At 42.3% G+C, this 25,542-nt stretch overlaps 2 protein-coding genes across 3 annotated transcripts in view; one reads left to right on the top strand and one right to left on the bottom strand.

Annotated features, from left to right (window-relative positions):
• The first annotated feature begins 266 nt into the window (after positions 1-266).
• Positions 267-14,224, top strand: LOC147444590 (putative bifunctional riboflavin biosynthesis protein RIBA 1, chloroplastic). The gene is made up of 7 exons (XM_086527136.1): positions 267-502; positions 11,607-11,931; positions 12,027-12,248; positions 12,330-12,655; positions 12,736-12,865; positions 13,202-13,498; positions 13,571-14,224. Exons 1-7 carry the CDS (start codon positions 435-437, stop codon positions 13,775-13,777), a joined length of 1,575 nt encoding a protein of 524 aa, XP_086383262.1. The 5' UTR covers positions 267-434; the 3' UTR covers positions 13,778-14,224.
• Positions 14,225-20,559: 6,335 nt separating this feature from the next.
• LOC147444589 (triacylglycerol lipase SDP1-like) overlaps positions 20,560-25,542 on the bottom strand; it is a 40,922-nt gene continuing 35,939 nt past the window's right edge. Inside the window, exons 4-5 of one of the 2 annotated variants that reach the window (XR_015190048.1) lie at positions 21,573-22,156; positions 20,560-21,427 (exon numbers count right to left, since the gene is read on the bottom strand). Coding sequence is in view for 1 of the 2 variants with exons in the window: in XM_086527135.1 (XP_086383261.1) it covers positions 23,373-23,536 (164 nt within the window). In the remaining variant the exon portion in view is untranslated. Of the gene's footprint in view, positions 21,428-21,572; positions 22,157-22,883; positions 23,537-25,542 lie in introns of those variants that run through there. The other variant, XM_086527135.1, reaches the window with a different exon arrangement.

The following is a 25,542-nucleotide window of genomic DNA, read 5'->3' as shown; positions in this document are numbered from 1 at the left end:
AAGGGCATTAACTATGGGGCCACATGCTCTTAGTCATGGTTGTTGATCTGACTTTCACATTGTTTTACATGGTAGTTATTTATGGGAAGTGGCTTTTAGATGTACCAAACGTGTTTTGGTTCTCGATAGATCGCACATAAATCACACATACATGTGCACACTCACAAGTTAGTGCTCAAAGTAGCATTGCCATTTACAATAGTGATACAACCTTCTAATGTCACTTACCAACCTTGAAATCGTCATGGGTTGCATAATACATCTTTTGCTTTTGGTCTACGACACTACAGCACAAGGTTTTTGGAAGTCGGCACGTTTTGCGTGACCTTGGTCAATTGTTGGCGAGGCCGCCATCCCGCCTATTTCTACTCCTTGAGCGCTAGTTGCAGCAAGGAACGAAAACACACACACACACACACACACACACAGCTTGTATGGGTCCTGCCTTTATCAGCAGTGTGGCCTGTTCGCAGGTGAAAACTACGCCGGCATGCAGCGCCTGGTAAGCAGATCTCCTACTCTTGTAGGTTTTTGAAGTTTTTGAATCGTCGAACCAGAAGATGCCTACAATATATCACACCACAAAGTCTCACCGGATCATCATTCATGATTTTTCTTCGTAGCTCATGTTAAATAAATACACAGGATGTGTAGAATCATGTCTTCTTGGGAGCCTGCATTCAATGACCTCGTTCTTGCATTTCAGGAACATAAGGTAAGACTGTAATGCACATGATGGCAGTATCAGATGCCCAATCTTTGGTGTGAGTCATGGCATTGACTTTGCCATGAGACTTTGTATGGCGAGCATTCTAATGACTCAACTCATACCGTGGGGTTCAGTATTTAGGAGGGTCAATGACTGAGCTCTGGACTTAAGAGGGGGCGGGGGCTTCGAGGCCTTGACTGGATAGACATTTAGGACACCATAGCAGAATTAAAAACAAAAAAAGTATATCTTGATTGTTCTAGTTTAGCCTCCAAGAAAGAGAGCAACTATGGTCAATGTGACTGGATTTGGAGGAATTGCTCGAAGAAGTCTGAGTCGATTAATGTTGCATCAGATTCAGATTTGAGTAAGGCAGCTGCTTTCACTCATGCTACAGTATTCACATACGTATTTTATCAACATCCATCTTCATTGGCTACACTGAAGGACTTGCCGAAGGATAGCAGTCTTGTATGATTTCATTATGGGCACCAAGTTCAGGCGGTTGCTCCAACTTTCATGTGAAAGCCTAGAGAACGTCCAGTCTTTGGAGAGCGGTGTAGAAGATGAGACAAAGGTTGTTCATCATTTTGATCCTTGGTCATGGGACACTTCTATGTGGGCTTTTGGCATTGAGAGCTAGTTTATGGAGTAGGTTGGGTCGACTCGTTTGCGCTAGTTCGTGGTATCTCCTTGGGGACGATTTTAGGGAGTGAGGGTTGTTTTGTGGCTGCGCTCAGCCTGTGTGAGGTGGATTCTTTCATGTCTGTTTGTGTGTGCCGTGGATGCCTGTTATGTATATTGTTAAAGTACCTGGTTTGTCTCTTATTGTGACCAGCTTTGGTCCAACTGAGGGTGGGCGCCCAGATTCGTGCATGGTGTCTCACTGTATTTCATTATTCCCCCCTTTATGGGGTTGTGGATGATTTGAGGGGAGTCAGGCAGGCACTGTGCATCCCTATATATAGGGAACAAGGAGCACCATTTGCCTCATACACCAGCTACCAATCGAGGGGGAGCACCCAAATTTGAGTGTGGTTTCTTCATTTATTCTAGTATCCCCCGTTTTATGGAGGGCCTGTCAAGCAGCCACCCTACACCCCTGTCTCTCATTCTCTCTTCCTTCTCCTGCTCATTCCTAGCCTAGTGTTTTACTATTGCCAAACATTTCCCTCTCTCTTTGTGCCTTGGTTGCAACTCACTCTAGCTTCCTTCTCAGCTTGTCCATTATTCACCGCAATCCTCAGAAAACCCCCTTTGCACCTTTGTTGCAAGTCACTCTAGCATATTCAATTGCTGATCTAGAGAGAGATCGCAGTTGATAACAACACTAGAGAGAGGGGTTGCACGTTGCAAAAACGATAGCAGATGAAAACACGAGAGAGAGAGAGAGAGAGAGAGAGAGAGAGAGAGAGAGAGAGAGAGAGAGAGAGAGAGAGAGAGAGAGAGAGAGAGAGAGAGAGAGAGAGAGAGAGAGAGAGAGAGAGAGAGCCCAAACGCTGGAACTCTGCAATGATGACAACAACCAAAGGGGGGCTGCCTATATAGGGCAATTGGGAAATCGCCCTACCTGCTTGGCAAAAATCCCCACGATCCCAAAAACCCTGAAAAATGCTAATAAATATGTTAACTGAGAACTCATTGAAAGTGACCTAGTATACATATTTAGTAGAAGAAGTGTAGAGAGCTAGAGATTGTGACCCCGGGAAACCCTAGGAATGGGGGTCCCGCCTCATGCCAGCCTACTGGGTGGGCAACATCGTGGAGTGCATTAGTCGAGAAAGATATGCCTACCTCAAATACGGCTGGGCATGGCCACAAAACAACCCACACTCCCTAATCTGCTTTTGGGAGATACTGGAGCCACCACCGAACTGGAATCTGAACTCTTAACACCTTTGACCATTAACATGTCCATAGTATTTTATGAGTTCATGATCATTGAAAGTTTCCTCATGCTTAGCGTCTTGCCCTACTACACTCATAGCATTCACTTGAGGGGTAGAGTCGGAAGTTGATGCAATAGCGGGTTCATTTTAAGATCCTTTCTTAGGACAATCCTTTTTCATGTGACCTACTATGTGAGAATGAAAACACCTACGTTCCTTTGCATACAATGTGTGTTCTTCTTTACTTAATTGACCACCAACGATTCCTTGAGCAACTTTATCATCAGTGTGAGTTTAGGTTTATTAAATTTTCCTATACACTTATCCTTATCTTTGTTACTCTTAGATTGAGATGTAGATGGAGAATTAGATTGAGACGAAGAATTTGGAGAGTTCTTTTTATTGTTACCATTTCCATCAGAATTTTTATCCTTGTCTATAGAGGAGCCATGAGAGGAAGAGTCACTATTACCTTAGGGCGTCTTCAACTTACCTTTGTGCTTTATCTCTTGGAGTTGAGCCAATTGTATCGCCTCTTGTAATGTCTTTGGATCATCGGCCTCCACGTCAGACTTGATCGAGTGGTTTAAATCGAAAGAGAAAGGACTCCAACCTTTCCTCATCCAATTTCCTTAATTGTCCACCTAATTGGGACACATGGTTAGCATACGACATCACAGGTTTATCTTGTCAAGACAAATCCCGAAAATCTTCCTTGAATCGCTTCATGTACTATGAAGGCAAGAAGCGAGTCTTTAAATCCTCCTCTAAACTCCTGCCAACCAAGCTTGAGAGGGGGATCGAGGAGAGATTCGGCATGGGCCGCCTTGTGGGCGTCCTTCTTCGTCCACTCATCCTTCCAGGTGATAGCATCACCAGTGAGATGCATGGAAGCCAAGAGAACCTTCTTAGTATCATATTTTTAAATCCTCCTCTAAACTCCTCCCAACCAAGCTCGAGAGGGGAATCGAGGAGAGACTTGGCATGGGCCGCCTTGTGGGCGTCCTCCTCCATCCACTCATCCTTCCAGGTGATAGCATCACCCGTGAAAATAGATGACAATAGCATCCGCCATACCGTCATACTTATTGAACGTAATCTTCTCAGGAATTTGTTTGTTGTTGGTTCGTGCAGCATTGATCGCCTCCGCGATGGTCTTGGCAAGCTTTTCATAATCTGGCTCCGAGAATGGGGAATTGGATTGGATCGTGTCACAAACGGGAGCGCATACGAACTATTAACAAGTTGAAAATAAATAATCTTTCAACTAAAACAGTTGAGGGAGAAGATCGACACAGTATTTGGGACCAGAAGATGCCCCCCCCCCCCTCAAAGAGAATCTTTATTAGGGAGAATCTTTTTTCACAAGCACGAGAACCGAAGTGACCCCTCCGTGCTATTCTGAGACTTGATGGTCATTCCTTCCCGTGAGGGAAATCCGAGAGATGAGCTCTCAATCCTTTTTCCGTTTGTACTCGGAGTCGAGGCTCCGCAAACAATTTTTGAATTCCGTTCTCGGAATCCCCAAGCGTAGGGCGAGGCCTTCCCGCTTCTCCTTCGCGATGAAGTACTTGTGGAAAAAGTTAGAAACACGCACACAAAGCAGCAACTCGTAGAACATGTACTCAAGCTTCACGTGTCGCTCCTTGCACGGGAAAACGACCTCCGTGCTCTGTAGTCTCGCGATCACTCGCGTCTCCTTCCCGACAGAATCTCTTCCAAGCTAGCTTTGGCAATATCTGTGTCCCAGAGAGTGGGCGAGTGTCGCTCTTATAGCATCTGAGGACCGGTAGGAATAGCCGGTCCGAACCTGGCCAAGAATAGCAGAGAGAGTGAGGATTGGCGGCCAACAATTAGAGAGGAGAGAGTGGGGGTTGGGGTTGGCAGCTAGAGAGAGGAGAAATTTTTGTCCTGGCTGTTTTAGTTGAAGTGGGTCACCCACTTATTAAGTGGGTGGCCCGTCACTTCTTATAAAAAAAAGTGAACCCCGACAAAACTCCATAAAACTCAGTGAGCTGAAAATTTATGCTATGCAATCACATTCCAGGCGTCCTCGGATGCAGTTCTCAAGCACAGATGCAATGCAAACACAGATTCCTCGCAAGAGAGCATCTGCTCTTCCCAAAAAACGTTTATAAGCTTTTTAGAAAAAGCTTCTCATAACCCATCTTTATTCTCGTGCTCTCCGTGTATTCCTTCTTACAGTTCGGGTTTCTGTTAGACCAACGAAATATTCCCTTTCCGATGCTCTCGTCACCCATCACGGGACGCATCAAGAATATCCGTTTCCCGGTCTCTCCTATCGAACTAACGGTACAACCCCTTCGTGATGCTTAATGTCACCCATCATATGACACATCAGAGATGTCCGTTCCTGACGGCTTTTAATAATTTTCGTAGATCCCTTACGGTTCAAGTGCACACATTTAAATATCCTAATTTCAAAAAAAAGAAGTTACTTGAGAAAAATAAGAAAATAGTCCATTTAGCAACAGACCGCTAGAGATGTGATGAGAGGACGCATGGTTGCCCTCCCCTGCCTATGAGCCTCGGCATCAGCTGCCAATTGATGTTCCTCTCGCTCCACCGCTTCCACATGCTATTGTCAGCATGCCTCTTCTTGCTGCATCATCATCGCCATCATCATTTGCATCATGGGATGGGTGGCAAGGATGGAGGGGTGGGGGGAGGACTACTTGGAGGATCCAAAGGAGTAACTTGCTGGCCTTCTGAATTGAGGGAGGTCTATATCAATACGAGTCTTGACCATGCAAGGATTTCTGCTCTTGGTTCAAGGAAGGTCGGAGACTTTATCTTCGGGACAACTATCTACCCCCTCGTTGACGCACCCCACATGCAACACGCGGTAGACCATCCGTTGCTATTTTTGGACGTTCAAGGCGCACAGTCTCACGCGCTATGGCAAGCCTGCTGCTCCAAGAGCGGGGCGAGTGTCATCGAAACATTGCAAAACACAACCTTGAACACGAGAGAAATTTTTTTCTTTGGGGATTAGCGGTTTAGAGCAAAATCTTCAAAGCTCTAATACCAATGTTAGGTGTTACGGAATTGAAATGGTGACAAGATCTATACTTTACACTTCCACAAATCTTTACTACTTTCCTTGCTTGAATGTGTTCTACTTAGCACGAATAATGGTTTCTTTTAGAGAGAGAGAGAGAGAGAGAGAGAGAGAGAGAGAGAGAGATTTTTAGAAGCTCACGATTCATGAGTCTTTGGGGCAGCCTTAGTATTATACACATGAGATACTTTTGACTTTTTAATTTAAGTCCCAGTTCACACTGTCGGACATTGGAAATAGGCCAAAGTGCCTTTATTCCCTACAACCTCCCACCTAAAGGCAATGTGCCTCTAAGATAGAAGAAAGAATCGGCTATCTATGTACAAAAGCTGATTCCATACATCTAGTCATCCAATGCCCATCATCTAGCGGCAATATGCAAATCTCTTTGTTGGCAAACTCTTCGTCAAAAGATCTACAAGATTGTTATCCGTATCTACTTTGACCAATGCAATGGCTTTGTCGTCAAGCACATTCCGGATAAAATGATACTTCACTTCTATGTGCTTTGTCTTGGCATGAAAGACCGGATTCCGTGCAAGCATAATAGCACTCTGGCTATCACAATGTAGCACAGGAACCTCTTCAACAATACCAAGTTCTCCCTCCAAGCGTTTCAGCCATAAAGCTTCCTTACATGCTTCTGTGGCAACCACATATTCAGCCTCAGTGGTGGACAAAGCAACACACTTTTGCAGTTTAGAAATCCAAGAAACCGCACCTCCTGTGAAAGTAAACATATATACAGAAGTAGATTTCTTGCAATCTGAATTGCCAGTAAAATCTGCATTTGTAAAACCAACCACAGATGCCATGCGCCCCAAAACATATGCACAAATCCTTTGTGCCCTTCAGGTATCTCAAAATACATTTCACTACTTCCCAATGTTTCTTGCCGGGATTACTCATGTATCTACTTACCACTCCCACCGCAAAAGCAATGTTTGGACGTGTGGCAACCATAGCATACATCAAACTGCGGACGGCTGATGCGTAAGGAATCTTGGCCATTTCAGCCCGCTTATCATCAAATGTAGGGTTGTCATTTGCGCTAAGTTTCACATGTGGAGGCAATGGTGTGCTAATTGCTTTCCCACCCTCCATATTGAAACGTTTCAAGATCTTGGATACATATTTGTGTTGAGATAGATAAACAAGTCCTTTACTTTTATCTCTCATGATACGCATACCAAGAATGTGACTTGCATCACCAAGATCCTTCATTTCAAAGTGGTTATGTAAGCTTTGCTTCAATATATTCAGCTCATTGACGTTTTGGCCAAGAAGAAGCATATCATCGACATATACTGCCAACAATAAAAGACTCCCATCTTTAGCCTTAGTGTATAAGCAGTGATCTGCATGACATCTCTTGAAACCTTGAGACCTCATAAATGCATCAAACTTATGATACCACTCACGTGATGCCTGTTTCAATCCTTACAAGCTTTTGTTAAGCTCACATACCATCTCCTCTTTTTCGGCAACTACAAAACCCTCGGGCTGCTGCATATAAATGCATTCTTACATGCAAATCACCATGAGAGAACGCTGTTTTTACATCCATTACCATGAGTTCCATGTCTTCACAAGCAACCAAAGCAAAGAGGAGTCGCAACGTAGTCACTTTTCCAACCGGGGAGAAGATTTCATCAAAGTCAATTCCTTTCTTCTACTTGTACCCTTTAGCAACCAAACGTGCTTTGTACTTAGGAGAGGCATTAGAAGTGACTTTCATCTTGTATACCCATTTACACCTTTTGCCCGGTTGGCAATGATACCAACTTCCACGTGCAATTTTTGTCGAAGGAATCCATCTCAGGTACCATGGCTCCATGCCATTTCTTGCTATCTTCGCGTTGCATAGCTTCTTTATAGCAAGAAGGCTCACCAGAATCAATCAACATTACATAATCCGCGCCTGGAACAAACTTGTCAGGTGGTCGAGTGACCCGGGTAGACCTTCTCACCCAATGATCAACATCTAGAGGCTGTTCAGCCTGCAAACCATCATGGACAGCTGGCTGTCCAGCCATTCTTTCCACCTGTAAAGGTTGCTCTACTTGCCCATTATGTTCCTCAACATGTGGTGTATCAATGGCAACTTCATTTCCCCCATTTGGGTCATCATTTTCAGCTCTAACAGGCTGCTGTTCAGCGGGCATTCTCGGTTGTCCAATTGGTATATCTTCCCTGAAAACAACCCTTTTTAATTCCTTAACAGGAGTAGGTCGTTTGTGCATGCGATCCTCACGGAAGATTACATCATTGCTGCGAATAACTTGTCTTTTTTCGGGATCCCACAACCTATACCCCATTTCACCATCCTCACCATATCCTAGGAAAATACATTTACATGACTTTGGTTCAAGTTTGTTGCGATCTTCTCGCCGCATGCGCACATAAGCTTCACAACCGAACACTCAAGTGCAAATATGAAGGTGGCTTGTCGGACCACACTTTCTCGAGCACTTTTCCATCCAAAATCGTATATGGTGAGCGATTAATAAGGTGAACAGTTGTTTGCACAACTTTTGCCCAAAAACCATGGGGTAATGCAGCATGTGACATCATACTTCGCACTTTCTCCTGAATAGTGCGATTCAAGCGCTCTGCAACACCGTTTTGGGAAGGATTATGAGGAGCAGTCAACTCTCTCTTAATTCCCTTCGAGTCACAAAATGCATTAAAAGCGTTTGATGTGTACTCGCCACCATTGTCAGAGCGTAAGCATTTAAGTGTCTTGCCAGTCTGATTTTCAACATATGCAAGGAACTTTTTGAACAATGCCAAAACATCACTTTTCAAATGGATTGTATACACCCACACTTTACGTGATGCATAATCAATAAAAGTGACAAAATACTTTCTACCACCTAAAGATAGCTCTGGCATTTCACATACATTAGAATGTACCAAATCTAAACGTGTTGACTTCAAAGACATAGACTTGTTGTGCGGTGTTTGAGCATGTTTTCCATAAACACAATGTTCACAATGAGAAAAATCTGAAAACCTCAAACACAGCACATAACCAAAATGAGACAGAGTTTGCATTCCTTTCATATTCATGTGTCCTAGCCATGCCACAAGGAAACACTTGGCTGCTCGGTTATGGTCACCACATGATTATATGAACTATATACATACAAAGGATATAAGGTGTCAGATTTAGACCCTCTTGCTACAATCCTTGACCCCTTCCATATCTTCCATTTGCGATCACCAAAACTTGTGTGATAGCCCGCTTTATCTAGTTGACGTATGCTAATCAAACTCTTCCTCATTTGCGGTACATGTCGTACATTTTGTAACATTAACATTGAACCATCAGTAAAGGACAATTGCACATTGCCAATTCCATCAATGTTACATGCATAGTTGTCACCAAGGTAGACAGTGCCAAGTTTTCCACCTCTATACTCAAAGAACCACTCTTTGTGAGGTGCTACATGAAATGAAGCACCAGAATCAAGTATCCAAGTATGCATGTCAACATCGGAATCAGCAACCAAGAAGTGCGCATCAAAAGAAGAAGCATATAGAATCTCACTTGTGTCACTGTCATAGCTGACTACATTGAGTTCCTCTATCTTCATGCTACTTTTGCCTTCATCTTTATCCTTGTTGCTGTCATCAATGTTCTTGTTCTTCTCTTTCTTCCATTCATAGCATTCCCGCTTATAGTGTCCCTTCTTGCCACAATGATGGCACTCTACATCCTTTTTAGAACGAGATTTACTGTGTGCCTTTCAAGTTTTTTCCTTTGTTGGGACCTACCTCTTGCATTCAAAGCACTGGAAGAACGATTCGCAACAGTATTCTTCCTGCTCATCTCTTCCGTAAGAAGGGAACTTTCCACATCGGCATATGCAAGTGTGGCATTCGAGTTCCTTAAAAGCTGTCCTAAAAGTGTCCCAACTTTCAGGCAATGTGCATAGCAAAAACGTAGCTTTGAATTCATCATCGATGTTGAAATTCAAATTGAACTCATTCAAATGCACCGACATTAAAGTGCCTTCCTTCATACGAAGGTCCATGAGCCTTTTCAACCAATATACTTTGCTAGCAACACTTTGTTGAGCATACAACTCATCGAGCCTCTTCCACATAATCCATGCATTCTCTTCTTTCTCGATATTGAACAAAAGAGAATCCGACACAGAAAGCATAATTGTGGAGCGGGCAAGCTTATCCATCTCTTCCCATTCTTCGTCATCAATGACTGCTGGTTTAACTCCCTTTTCCTTAATCGGTCTTGCCTGCCTCTTCTGTAAGAGAACATTGTAACACTGCTTCTTCCATATAGCAAAGTTATGGGTGCCTTCCAACTTTTTGATGTGCAATAGATTGCTACTATCACTGCTGGAGGCCATGTGTTACCACGAGAGACCAATAAAGCACAAAATTAAAAAATAAATCATTTGAAATGTTTTATTAATAAATTTGTCCAGGTAAAGTTTCTGGGTGAACCGTTGCACATCTACCCACCCGGGATTCCGATTGACGCGGGGAATGGCTTGTTGAACTTGTACATTCTCTCAGGTCTCATGTGTTGAATGCTGCATACTCTGCTGCCAGGCTTTTCTGGAAGTTGCTGTAAACGATAACCCAACTACACATATGAGGATGCTATATTCAATCTGTACCACTCACAGTGCTGAGGATGTGTGGAAATCTCGACCTTTATCTTGGGATGACAGATAGGAATTCAGCTCTCTACCAGAACACCTCCAATTCATTTGTTAGGACTCAGTAGAGTTTGCTGGCGAAAATGGACACGTGCTAACACAGGGAGTTGGGTGGCTATGTATAGCCAAAAATGTGGCTGGTTGGGCAGACCAGAAAATAGCTGTGGCACTTGCCCACAGTGGAGTAAAAATGGAAATGAGATATGGGGCATAGATGCAGGACGAGCCCATAGGAAGCGGATGCCCGGCGTGGGTGTGATGGGAGAGGGCCTTACACATAAGAGTGAGCAAAACTTTGAATCAGGTTGGAAGGCATTCGGAAAGTGAACCTGTGGCAGATGTCAAGTCCATACCAATGGAAAGGGGGCTTTTTTGCCATCCCATCAGCTACAACATCAATAGTGTACTTGCAGTAGCTGTCTCTGTGTAGTGTAATTTGCTCCCACCCGTCATGAATGCCTGTTAGAGAAGGCGATGAGTCTCCAACTTATTTCAGCATAGTGACACTCAATTATCTTTGGTATTGTATTGCATTTCAAATTTTGGGTCGCAAAGAATGTGTCAATCCTGTCTATGCAGATGTGTCTGTAACTTCCTTGTTGCTTTATATGTGAAACTGGCCTTTTCTGGATTCTTCTAGGTATGTGAATCCTGTCTAAGATTGGACACTGGCTATCTACTCGATGCATAAACTTGCCCATTGAGATACCCTGCTTTCTGGTCTATTCCAACCAAGTGAATGCCATTTTCAAGAATCTTTGAAAGTCTGCCAGCCTCTGGAACATTCTTGAATCTGCACACATCTATGGCTATGTTAACCTGATGCTGAAGTCGACAATCAGTGCCGCAGTTGAACATATAACATGAGCAGAAATTGTGCGAATTGTTTTAATGTACTTGAATTGAATTAATTGATGAGTGTGACAGAGAGTTATGAAGCAAGAAAAAGATTAGCCCAAACCAGCTAATATGTAAACCACTCCAAGGATTAGAGAAGGTGATTGGATGCTCTTTTGGGTATCCGTCCAAGCATGACGGTTGTACACAAAGGTGCACACCTTGCATGAGTGGCTCATTGGCCAGGCATGTGTGTTATAATCGTTCTAGACCTTAGGATCATTGTTTTTCTCTCTTTATAAACTACCCGAAGTTTGTTGATTTTTCGCCCATTGCTTGGTTTTGGTTGTTTTTTATTTTTGATGTATTTTGACTAATGACGGTTCAATTTACTGCAGGGTAAGCAATGCTAATATCTTGAGTTTGAAGGAGTGTTGGAGTTCTAGTTGTCAAGGAAAATTTCACACGTCTATGGTGGCCACAAGGAGAAGCATTGCTCTTATCTGCAATGCTCACAAAGCAAGTGACAATCACAAGTTTAGTCGGCCAAGAAGTTTTGCAGCTGCGGTAAGCATCACCGAACCAGCTGAAAGGGCTTGGATGGAAAATGTAATTAACGAGACAGTTGAGCCGTTTCCAAAAGAATTTTATAGAGATCCAGACTGCCCCACTGAAGGTTTTATGTCGATCCCTGAAGCAGTCAAAGCAATTCAAGAAGGCAAGGCAAGGATCTTTTCTGAACATTTACCAAATGAAGCAGTTGAAATTTTTGATTTAGCATGATGCAAATGCTAAGATCTGTTTTGCAAATGTTGCAGTTCGTAATTGTTGTAGATGATGAAGATAGAGAAAACGAGGGCGATTTAATCATGGCTGCTTCTAAGGTGACACCAAGTGATATGTCGTTTCTTGTCAGACACAGCACAGGGATTGTGTGTGTGGCAATGAAAGGTGAAGATTTGGACAGGCTGAAGCTTCCTCTTATGGTAAATGACAAGGAAAATGAAGAGGCCCTTCGCACTGCCTTCACTGTTTCTGTGGTAAGTGCAGTTTGAATTCTTTAAATAGATCAGCACTAGTTTTCTGCTTAACTTCATCACCATTTGTGTTTCTACCTGAAGGATGCCAAAGAGGGCGTTACAACTGGAGTGTCTGCTAGTGATAGAGCTACCACAATTCTTGCTCTTGCCTCCAGGGAGTCCCGGCCAGAAGACTTAAGAAGACCAGGTCACATTTTCCCTCTGCGATACAGAGAAGGAGGAGTTTTGAAGAGAGCTGGGCATACAGAAGCCTCTGTAGATCTTGCAATTATGGCAGGCCTACCTCCGGTCGGAGTTTTATGTGAGATTGTTGATGAGCGTGATGGGTCAATGGCAAGGCTGCCTCAGTTGCAAGAGTTTGCTGCAAAATATGACCTCCCTGTTATATCTATAGTTGATATAGTCAGGTGTGTTCTTGCTTTCATTGTTTTTCTTTACTGCTGGTTAATGTTTGGCTTGGGATCAATGGTTATCTGCGCTGGAATAGGTACAAAAGGAGACGTGAAACATTGGTTGAGCGAACAGCTGTTGCACGGTTGCCAACAAAATGGGGAAATTTTGACGCTTTTAGCTACAGGTCAAAACTGGATGGCATTGAACACATTGCATTGGTGAAGGTATTTTGCTGAAGATCCATGCTTTTTGCTTAGCTTTGTAGCTTCTGTCATGGTGAGGGGGGGGGGGGGGGGGGGGGGGGGGGGGGGGGGGGGGGGGGGGGGGGGGGGGCAGTCAGTTGTTTTATGATTTTTGACAGGTATTTAAATATTCAGGGTCCTTGTCCTTTATTATTGTTTCCTTTGAGACTTACTTATGTATCTGGATATTCGGTACTTGGACAGTAGTTTATTACTCAAGACATTTGTTTCGTGTGTGTGATGCCTATTGCGTGAATGGGCTCTGTGAGCATGTGTTTTCAGTTGCAAACCCATGCATTGAACTGTCCATGTATGCAGGGGTCTATAGGAGATGGACACGAAGTTCTCGTGCGGGTTCATTCAGAATGTCTTACTGGAGACATATTTGGTTCTGCTAGGTGTGATTGTGGACCCCAACTTTCAGAGGCGCTGCAAAAGATAGAGAAAGCTGGAAGAGGAGTGGTGGTTTATTTGCGTGGCCATGAAGGCCGAGGAATTGGTTTAGGTCATAAGCTGCGGGCCTACAATCTACAAGACAAAGGCAGAGATACAGTTGAGGCCAATGTGGAACTCGGTTTGCCGGTGGACTCAAGGGAGTACGGTATCGGTGCTCAGGTGAGTTACTTTTAATGCATTCACTCTGTAGACGCGATAGCAATTTATGGAACTTACTGGCTTTTTTAATAGATTCTGAGAGATCTTGGTGTGAAGACCATAAAGCTCATGACGAATAATCCAGCCAAGTACCGTGGTTTGAAGGGCTATGGTCTAGCGGTTTCAGAGCGCATTCCATTAATCACCCCAATCACAAAAGAAAATCAGAGATATATAGAGACCAAAAGGGTAAAATTGGGTCATATATATGGATCAGAGCTAAGTGAAAAGTCGAGTTGAATCAGGGTGTTGTAGATACAGGGCCTTAAATTATGGCCCAAGTTGGCTCAATGTGCCCTTTGTTCCTGTGTGGCATTGGCAATTTTTGGATTCTTTTATGCAGGTTATTGGTTTATATGACCAGCTCATGGCTGGAGATGTTTTTAGTCCCATGCCACATACAAATACTGTACAGCCCCAATTCTAACTCCATTATGGGATGACTGAAATAAGCCGCAAATTTGTTGGACTTGGTGGTGCTTTACCCTGCAACTGGGCCACTTTAAAAAGAATAGGGGCATCACCCAACCGTCTTTAGGTGAAAATTTTCCTTTTCCCCTTCTGACAATGACTGTATTTATTCCATTTCCATTCGTTGAAATGTAACATTGAGCTCCTACAATTGGAGAGCAATTGCTCGCTTGTATTTTCAGAAAAGGTTCAAGAAATGCAGGATTCCCAAGATTCTATGTTTGGCATTGCGATGATTGCATTAGAAGTGGTAAATTTAGTGTTTGCTATAGGCATTCACTCTATGTAGAATAAGTAGTCATGACAATCGTCTCTTAGCAATCAATATTCTTTGTACATGTTATCACAGCTGACCAGCATGTGCTTAAGAAAGGTTTGTGCATTTAGTTTCAATCTTAGGGGCATCTCCTAGTGATCAGATATAAAATCCAGCAGAAAAGAAATGAAATTTCAGTTCAAGGGACGAGAGAGATTGGTATGGCTCACAGAGCTCCCTCATGTTCCCTTGCTTTGGAACGAGGTAGGCACACCAAATACAAAATGGAGTGATGTCAAATAGACAGGTAGAATCCTTGCAAGCTGTCCATAACAAAAGTCGTCTTGCAGTTTTGGAAGAAGTCTCCTGACCCCTTACTTTGGCTAGTCTCCTTGCCCAATATGGATTGCTCATTCCCAAGTCTTTGTACATGTATGCCATTGATGACCAATGGGCATTTCGTCTGATTACCTGAATACACTACATTTAACACAGAACCCTCATTTTATAATGAATACTCTTGGGGCTTGAACTTTGGTCTTTACGCACAGTTGCAAACATTCACTCACTAATAGAAACGTTGGAGTGTAACAAAAAATAGAGGTCTTCAGACTTTAGGTTTTGCCTCTCTCAAGCTACCTGGTTTGGATAAGCAGAAATTGAAATGGTAGATAGTGTTCTTACAAAAAAAAAAAAAATTTCCTCGTCTATGTTTTGTGGTTCAATTGTTTCACAAAAAATATCACCCTGCAAAAGAAAAGGATGAATGAATAGCAAGTAGGCAAGAGTGGATGTGGTGTAGCCCGGTACAACATGACAAGATGCAATTATTTTAAAAATTATTTTTTCTTCCCTTTGAAGAAGTCTAAAAGTGTGGCCCAGTTGCATCCTTTCAAAACCAAAATATTTTTTAAAAATTCGAGAGAATTACACCTGTCTTTTTGGCATAATGTGAACTCATCTTGCTTGTTTTACATTGCCAATGGCTCAATTCCAAGCTGGAATTGCTTCTTTCTTGCACATGATAGTCGATTCAGCAAGTTAGTATATGCCATGATCATTGGCGACAAAGCTCTGTGCACACATACATATTAGCACTTGAAAACATGAAATTTGTTATGATTTGAGCTTGGATGATGGTTTAATTGAGTGATTAAATTGCCCCAACATGGTGCACACAAAGTTCAAAAAGTAAGTATCATATGCCAAATGGATGCACATACAGTAGATATTTGACAAATTTACCTAATCCAATTTTGGGAAAAATTAGGAAAAGTGGTGTACATAAGAGTGAATTACAGTAAATATTGTGCTCATGCACCATTCAAATCAATGCAAGTTACCAATTTCAAAGAAACTAAGATCCAAATTCTGAGTACAGATTGCTGCGTTTGCACAATGAGTAAACAAATCTATGCACATTTTTGGGCTCGCTCGTATTTGATATGTTGATTCAGCGGCTGCATGGGTGTGACAAGCCAACACATGCTATAGATATTTAGTCAAATTAGAATACAAACACACAAAAATTATAGCACATAATGACAAATCAACATCAATTTATTTGGTTATTGATACACTCAAACCCATGATAACCATACAATCAAAATTTGCAAAGTATTTTTATGCAATTTAAACATTGTGAGAATTTTCAATGCAAACACCTACCGAATGTGCACAAATTCTTTGAGGATGATTCGAGTGCATTTTCAACATGAAAATGGCCAACCTACTTAAAAAATGGATTCGTATCAATACCTCAAGCAGCTAGCATTGAGACTAAAGTCTTGCTCGACCATGTATGAGGGTAGCAAGCACATACTCAGCCATTGTAACATTTGTAGGACCACTCGGAGAGCCAACATACAAAGGTAACAACCTTGTACAACACACTTTGATGTGATCCTAATTGACATAGCCCCAAATCCATAAACAAGATCACTTCTGTGTGGCATTGAATGCCCACGAGACCCAAAATGGAAAGAATGCATGCATTGGTGTGTGCACATGTGTATGTGCGCATATGTGTTTAAGAACCTACACTCGGAACTAACCACCACTAGGATCTAAATGTAGGCACACAATGCCCAATGATGCTTTTGATTATGCAAATAAGACATTCAAAATACGCAAATGCCAGTACAAATAGTAAAATATTGAAGTGAAAAGCCAAATTAGTGAGCTACACATATAGAATTGTCATTTGATTAGTACATAATTAAATGACAATTCTATATGTAACATGGCTAATATTTGGAAGGGATAAGTACCCCCCCCTGTGGGCCTTGTGGTGTGTTGGAAAAAAAGCAAGAAGTCATTTAATTAGTATATAATTAGTGTGTGAGTGAGGAAATTAGAGCTATTTACTCCGAAATTGATGAAAAAATTTGAGCCATGCTCAATCGCAATGGAAAAAATATCATTCAATTTCCAATTTAAAAATGAATCCACACTAACAAACTATACATAGCTAAAAGTTAGAAAGACGAAGCGGTTGATTCTTTCCAAATCTAAGCTGAGCTCCTCTAGCTTAGCTGATTTCTCCTTGGCAATGGTACCAAAAGGGATTGTGCGGTCGTTGTAACTGTGTATTATCAAGGATATCTTGAGAAATATTGTTCGAAACGAAATAGAATCCATAAAGATACTTTCCCTTGTCCATGAGAGATCCCATGTGGATATAAGAGCCTATTGTCTTTGAGGTTTTCCATCTTAGCAAAAATTAAGGCCTCACATCCTAAGCAATTCCTTTCTGCCGAGAACTGTTTCACTTTTGGTAACATCTCGGCTTCGATTGAAGCTTGAATCGAGGGCTTGTGGCTTTGCGCAGGGAACATGCAATGTCTATAGAGTTTGGGGGCTACCGCATTTAGACTATGCTTTCCTTGCTTATGTCGTTGGTGAAACAAGAGTTGTGAAGGTGACAATTATCCCATGCCTTCCAATTCCTCCATCTTCATTTCTAGGTAGAAACTCCTTTAGGATAGCCTTAAAATTTGTATCAATCATTGGCTTTTGATGTGGCTTGACCGACATCCAACAATAGTTATTGACCGGAAATCATAAAAACGGAACTGGAAGCTTTGAGCACACTCTATCACCCTATCAAAAACCACCACCATACCTTGTATAGTATGGTTCAGTTGTAGAAAAAACTCCGAGAAACCTACAAAGTTTGTAGGAGGCAATGGCAATAGACTGTGCAATAGTTTGTAGGAGGCAATGACAATAAACTAAATAGACAACTAATAACAATGGACCATCCACAATCAACGACGAGCTGGGACTTTTGGTCCCCATTCTGTTGTCAAGACTAGGTATAGAAAGGCTCTAATAGCCAACTAGCTATTAGCTCTAAGGGGACTCTACTTGTCTCAAGTCACATAGTGACATTCAAACACCCCTCCAACCAACTCCTTATACAGGTTAGCCTTGCCCTATACCCAAAATTAGCCAAGATTATGGTCCCCTTTCTCTTGTGAAGATCATGTAAAAGGAAGGCTCTAATAGCCCACTAGCAAGACCCTTACTCATCTCAACTCTCCAAAGAAGCTCCCCCCAACCAAGTATTTATATAAGCTAACCTTGCCCTTGTATATAGGATCCCTTTTGGACTTCCAAGATACATCCACAATTAGTCAAGCTACAATGCATGATGCCACACCCGCTTTTACATCTATGCCGTCAATGTTAATGCTTAATAAGTTGGAGCAACCAATGTATTTTATTGGTTTTCTTTGAATAAAAAAACCAAGTTTTCTCCGATAATGTACCTCTTTGCCTATGTGTGTGTGTGTGTGTGTGTGTGTGTGTGTGTGTGTGTGTGTGTGTGTGTGTGTGTGTGTGTGTGTGTGTGTGTGTGTGTGTGTGTGTGTGTGTGTGTGTGTGTGTGTGTGTGTGTGTGTGTGTGTAACTTAAGATATGATGCCTAGTACAAAAACAGTGTGCTACATTAAGCAAGACAACGGTAAGACCATAGCATTGAAAGATGGAGAATCCTTCTTATTAAATCACCAACAACAAAAAATCAATTTACAGTGGGTAGGGAAAGTGTTCTTTTAAGCTTGCTCCTATTACCTTCAACCATCACAAAGCACAAAACCTAAGTTTAGTACAATTGTGGAATGCAGGTGTCAAAGGAGTATATCACTTGTTATGATGTCAAACAAAGCCTAAAACCTGCCATTTGATTGTTCATTCTTTTCCCTTGATCTTGGTTGATGAAGATGAAAGATTCAAGTAGATCCTCTCCTACCATTGTTGGATCCTCTTGTAGGCTAACCATTTTCAAATAGTAGACGGTGTATGGTTCCATGGTGGCCCACCATACAATGCAAGTAGTGCATGGATGATTATGGAATAGTGGTGAGACAACTACCAACTTCCTGAATATATGTCGGGCAAAGTGGTGAAGCATAGTGAGGGAGGTGACATGGGGCCATAGTCCACATGCAAAAGATGTCATAGCTTCAATACATTGTATGCCATGCAATAATATGAATACCCACATCAAATCTTTGCAGGGGTTATCCCATAAAATATCATTATGCATAGCCAAAAGTTGTGGTTTACACCATGCCCTTACTATACTCAATTTTACAAGTTGGTTCCCACAGGTGAAAATGTGTCCCTCTAGGCTTCTCACAACTAGCCCACCATTCAAGAGTTTTTTTATCTCAAGAGGGTCATAAAAAGCTGGAATACGTTGAGACGTGTCAAGATGGTTGTTAATGGTTCTCCAAAGTCAATCTATCAAAACCATTGTAACAAAACTTGTCCACTAGTAGTCTTATATCCTTGGCTGCTAGGAGGGGATTAGAGTTACAAAAGAGTATGGGTTTTAGTTGTGACAAGATTACTTTATGAGACCATACAGAGGGCGTGTTACGTGTGGATGTATTGGATTACATTGGTGGGAAGAGTATGGGTTTTAGTTGTGACAAGATTACTTTATGAGACCATACAGAGGGCGTGTTACGTGTGGATGTATTGGATTACATTGGTGGGAAGAAGCTTCTCCTTTTGATAAAGAATCCTCTCAAGTGTGCCTTGATTGGTAAGTAAATCCATATTGAGGAACGTGTGTAGACGAGAGTCATGATGTGGAGTTGTCCCACTGTCATCTATGGTGAGGCTTGGGATCCTCCACCTCCCCTAACAGACTTTCTCTTTATATATACTCTACAGATAGAAACAAATGTTAAGAAAATATTCCCCATGAAGGGGACTATGGGCTTACAAACCTTGCAAACAATCTCATATCATATGCCTCCACTCAATCCAAGGAACCTTTCAGTTCATTCAAATCCATACCCACGACATGTAATATTGGTGCATGGTCTATGGAACCATACAAGGATGGACTATCCTTTGATAAAGTTAGAGCAACAAAATTTAACTCATGGCTCATCTCCCACATGTACATTCAGCTACAAGATAAGTTCTATAAACAAGTTAATGGTATATCTATGGTTTTGTTATGTTCACCCACATGGTGCAACTTGTATGTGCATGCTTTAGAGTACATGTCTAAACCCAATCTAAGGCCATGGCTTAAGGACTTCAAGCATTCAAATGGATATTTTCATGACATCTTATGGTTTGATATTTTCATGACATCTTATGGTTTGATATTCTACCCGAGACGTCTCATTAAGCACAATCATATTTACCCAACCTCATAAACAAAGTCTACCACCCACCATGATTGGAGTTTCAAGCAATGGCATAACCGGGCTTTTTGGTTCAGTATATGAGCTCTTTTTCTCAGCAAAGATATGCATGTCTTTCAGAGTACATGCCATGATAAGTTATGCTTGAGAAAAGCAACAGTTTTGAGCCCTAAGTACTCCATCTGCCAAGGATTTTTTAATGAGCTTTGTATGTAGCCATGAGATACGGTAGAGATAGACTATTGCTATAACCAAATTTTGCTAGAACTAAGCCTAGAGTACCTCTCATGTGAGGGTTGAAAGTGAATTGGAATTCATTTGCATCAACCCTTTTAGGTGCTTCTTGTAGGACTAAGGCCTTACAAATGAAGACAAGATTATTGGTTGTTTTGTCATGTCCTTGAGAGCTTGTAGGTCCCTTTCTAATTGTGGTATAGCCTTTTATGTGTTTCTTTAGTGTTTGATAGTGTCTAGAGACAGTCCTTTTAGCAAGGAGACAAGTTTATCAGACAACAATACTTGTACCGCCTACCACAGTTCTGCTGTGGCACTATGTGGGCAAAAAGGTTGAGGCATGATGTGATAATGGTAAAAAAAGAGCTCATGCTTATTTTCCACATTAAAACCATAGGACATAATGCATTTAGACCAAAAACAGGAACTGTGCATCCCAAAGCCAAAAAATACTAGAACCACATCCCATGATGTGGTTCTAGTACTTTATAGGATAAAAGAGGGTCCCATATTGGTGGGACTTGGGCTTTAGCACATATCAACCAACGTCATCCTTCAGAAAGCTTCCTACACATTCAATTATACATGATGTTTTTAGCAATGCTTTGACAAGTGGGGCTAAACATAGACCTAGCACATGGACGAGGGGGGTAGTTAGCCATAGATGGAGGGGTTCTAGTCATATGAGAGGCCCCATGGGACTTGCTGACATGAGTAGCTAGGTAATGATTTTGCTTGAGAATCCATTGGGGTCTATGATTGTTTGGGGGATGAGGAAGGTTGGGTGAGGAATCTAGGGTTGGAAGATCTTTGCTTCCCTCTCCCTTTGTTAGGTTCTCCCCTTGCCATTTTCCCAACTGTATTGTCTTCAAGATCCCCTGAAGGGAATACTCCCTTGTGGAGGAAGAGCTCCAAGTAATTGTTAGGGCAGTTATAGAGTATTTGTTGGTAGAGAGCTGCATGCTTGAAATATGCTTTAAGTCTCTCTTTGTGAATCAACAGTGCCCTAATAGCTTCACGGACTTCAGTGGCTACCCATTTGAAGAACTCGAGAGTAGATAGCCTTAGGGATCATACAAGGAAGAAACCAAATATTTTGGGCAACATGAGCCCCAAGGCACGGTCAAATTAGAAGACATTGCCATCCTTATAGGGTCACCCTCTCCAATGAAGTCATAGCCACACTATGAAAGGTCACCTTCCAAATCTGAATCATATATGATGAGTCCCTCCTAGTTTACGAGATTACCTCTTTCCCTGCTAGCATAGAACCATAGTTAGTGGAGCACCTTTGAGTTTCAAAATTACTCGTAATGAAGAGTTAGGCCATTAAGTAAGACTCCAAGAATTTTGATGCATTGGTGCTTAGGATATGCATTAGGCCAAGTTTAGCTGTTGCTACCTTGTCTTGATCATAGTAGGGTGAGTAGCAAGCAGGCATAGTTTCCAAAGGCCCAAGTCTTTTGGTTGGCATCTAGAAGATGTAGCTCCAACAATCTTTCAAGGATGAAAGGATCAGTGTAGAGCTCATGAGGCTTTGCCTCCTTTTGCTTCATGGGGACAGGTGAGATAAAGTCTTGGTCGACCATTGTTGCCTCCTCATCAAGCGCCATAGGAATGAACCCGCTGCTATTATTGTGTGAGGGGCTAAGAGATATGGATGATGGCCCTTGAAGCATTTGTCTTTGTCACACCATAAGGTCATTAAGCAGCTTTTCACCATGCATGTCCATAAACTTACGCATGATGGAGTAAGAGTTTTCAATCCACTCCTGTTGATCCTTCTCATCATCGGCCAATCTCTTGCAGTCTGTTGATAGCCAGAGATGCATTCTCCCTAGCCAAGGCATAAATCCTCAGCTAAGCAGGGACATCCAAACGAGAGAGCAAAAGAAGCCATGTGTCAATATTAGCATCCAATTTAGTAGCATCATGCACTATGATAGCCTTCTGGAGTACAATATCTTTGATGCACAGAAGTAAACCCTGCACAAATTCAAGGACAACAGTTAGTTAGCTTGTCATGATAACCCAATCTTTGCAACTCTGCATGCCAAAGGGATTAAATTTCTTGCTAAGCAATAGGTTGATTAGCATTAAAGCAATCGAATAAAAGAAATTGGACAAAAGCTGTGCTTAATACAAAAAACAGTGTGCTACATTAAGCACGACAACAATAAGGCCATAGCATTGAAACATGGAGAATTCTTCTTATCAAACCACCAACAAAAAACGATGTACAATGAAGGGTAGGGAAAGTGGTTCTGTAAGCTAGCTCTTATTACCTACAACCATCACAAAGCACAAAACCTAACTCGACTACAATTGTGGAATGCAAGTGCCAACAAAGCACAGCACTTGTTATTGATAACAAAAGCCCAAAACCTACCACTTCGTTGTCCACAAGAGACAACGTCCTCAAGAGAGGGATGGCCTTGTAGAGAGAGTGAGAGCTGGAGAGAAGCTTCTTCAAACTAGAGAAGAACCTGGCAAAACATGTCTTCTGCTTGTAATGAGCAGAGTAAGACTCATGGCATCAACTTCAAAATATGCTATTTCATGCACACACTACTTTCATTTCAGCCCTCAGCAGAAAACAACTAACCTCTTTAATTAACAACAAAAATTTGCTCCAGGCATTAGAATGAGACATGGCCGATGTCACTTCAGGGTGCATTAGTAATAGTAGAGAAATACAGAACACACATTTAAATAGTTTTGAAAGAGCTTGCTTTTCCTTAGAAAATTGCAACTTCTTTTCTCTTCCCACAACTTGCAAAAGCCATTACAAAAAGCCTCTTACTGCAATGCTTCCGAGCACTAACTTCATTTCAGCAACGACCAAGCTATAGGTAGCAAATTCCCATGCAAGTTCTTGATGCACCTTGTCATCATTCACTCTCCATACCTCTCTGAAAGATAGTAGGAGGGAATGGCAGGATTATGTGCTTCAAGGTATCAAATGCCAGAGTACATAAAGAGTACAACATTGTACAGAAAAAAATACATGTACACGACGACCTCCGCTAGCCAAAACAACTCAATGTCAATTGAACAAATTGCATTGGTTTGGCTCTCCCTGTTAGTATTTAGAATCCCACTTTAACCTCAATTCAAGTTTCCATCACCATTAGCATGTTCTGAGTTGATGCTTCAGGGTGACTTGATGTTCTCAGTTAATCTCCGACATCGAAAGCCACAACTAGTCATTATCTCTAGGGGAATCATCAGCTTTTCTGATGAAAGAACCAAAAGCACCATGTTCTATGCTCCTTTTCTGTCTGTTTAAAACATCAACCACTTCCTTTTCCGAACGACCTGCGGACACGATGGTTTCTCGAAGACTTGCCTCAGCAACAGTTAGGGCTGCAGAGATCAACAATACAAACAATTCTCTCTCTCTCTCTCTCTCTCTCTCTCTCTCTCTCTCTCTCTCACTCTCTCATCCTCACATCAGCTAGAGATGGAGACAGGCAGATTTAGAGTACCCACTGAATCCAGGATTTGTCAGGTGTGCCAAATAGAGCCAGAGACAGAGCTACATTACCTATGTCACTGCCCAGTATACTATGAGATACGAGGCCGATTTCACTGTCTGTTCAGAGAGGGTTTTGGGCCACTTTCTAGAGTCATGAGATACCAGGATCAGAGATGCCTTGGATTATACTTACTGGAGATTCGCAAACACAGAGAGAGGACCTCTTGAAGAGGGGCACAATGAGAGAGATCCAGAGACAACGAAAGAGTACAGATTTCTTTTAGTCATAGACATAGGAGTTCGAGCAGCCCCACAGCATAACAACATCAGAGGCACCAGAGGCATACTGCTTGATCGGGCAATAGAGTTGGGGCGGTCCCGTCGCCCATGGATGAGGGGGCCCTCTCGACATCAACGCAGATTGCGACAGAGGATCCATACCATACTGGCACGACATAGGAGCTCTCTCTCTCTCTCTCTCTCTCTCTCTCTCTCTCTCTCTCTCTCTCTCTCTCTTCTCAAGTGCAGTTTCAAGAACCACGAACAAAACTTTGGCTCTTTGATATTGTGGTGGCTTCGGCTATGCTTTATGGGGTCCAGATTTGGGGACCATCTGTGGATCAGGATAATTGGAAGTCAATGGAGAGACCTTTGGTATCTACGATTTCCCGAATGATTAGAGCCAAGGCCTCCGTACCACACACGATTACCCAAGCAGAACTAGCTGCCCCTCCGATAGAAATTGAAGCTCTTACCAGATCAGTGTCCTTTATACATGGTTTGTGGGATACAAATAATTGCCGATATACTAGATTGGCCCTCGAATCCTCTCGACAATTAGCAATGAAAGGAGATACATCATGCTGGAATGCGCAACTGTCCTCGTGGTTTCAGAGACACGGGTTCAGTATGGAAAGATTACCCCCCTTCCAATACTCTCTTGAGGCTCCATCACTGGCAATCACACGAATGGAGATTAATAGAATCATCCGCCAGGATCTTATACAGTTGGACACTAAGAGGACATGGGTAGACCCTACACAAGAATTGGGCACGAAGATGGCCGACTACAAAGAAAACTTCCTACAACTATCTGAAGATGGTTTTGTGATTCGCCTGAGCTACATGGATACCCACCTGTCTCATGGTTTGAGATGTGCTATTGGTCTGATTCATACATCCTCACACCAGCTGGAAATTGAATTTGGCAGATTTAGGGGAATCCCACTTGAGAGCAGAATTTGCAAGTTATGCGGAATGGAGCCGGAGACAGAATTACACTACATATGCCATTGCACCGTATACTATGAGATACATGGGCGTTTCCATTGCCTATTTAAAGAAGGCTTTGGACCTCTAGATAGAGTCATGCAATACCAGGATCAAAGATGCTTAGGCCTGTACCTACTGGAACTACATCGGCACAGGGATAATCTAATGAGAAGACAAAGAGCGACAAAGAGCACTACAGCCTCAGAGGCAGATCACAGATTTCTTCGGATCAAAAGAAGCGGGAATGGAAGGAGAAGCAAGAGGCCAGCAGCGAGCACAAAGGAGTACCCACATTCATACCAAAGGCACCCTCATTGACAAGGCGATTGAGCTTAGGAAATCGAGACGACCACGACCGAGATGCAGAAGCACACTTCACCGGAGAAGACTACAACAAAGGATTAGAAGCATTCTAGCCAGACACCCAGAATGCTCCTAAGAAGTTTATCTAATACTTTGTATTTAGTTTTATCGCATTTATTTTCACACTCACACACTTTTCACACTTAGTACTTTAGTACTAAGGCACCCAGACATTGTAACAGATTCACCACTTTTGTATCAGTTTGGTCTCATAGGTCACTCTGGCCTTTTGAAGACGTTAATATAACATTTCATTTCT

The sequence above is a fragment of the Adiantum capillus-veneris genome, chromosome 13 (genome assembly GCF_014529385.1).
Source record: "Adiantum capillus-veneris isolate H3 chromosome 13, ASM1452938v2, whole genome shotgun sequence".
Classification (NCBI taxonomy): Eukaryota; Viridiplantae; Streptophyta; class Polypodiopsida; order Polypodiales; family Pteridaceae; genus Adiantum; species Adiantum capillus-veneris.
This window is presented reverse-complemented; position numbering and strand designations above follow the sequence as displayed.

Coding starts and splice junctions, on each gene's coding strand:
- LOC147444590 (XM_086527136.1), top strand. CDS start 435: ATGGGTCCTGCCTTTATCAGCAGTGTGGCCTGTTCGCAGGTGAAAACT. Junction 12,866..13,201: donor AACACATTGCATTGGTGAAG/GTATTTTGCTGA, acceptor CCATGTATGCAG/GGGTCTATAGGAGATGGACA. Junction 13,499..13,570: donor AGTACGGTATCGGTGCTCAG/GTGAGTTACTTT, acceptor CTTTTTTAATAG/ATTCTGAGAGATCTTGGTGT.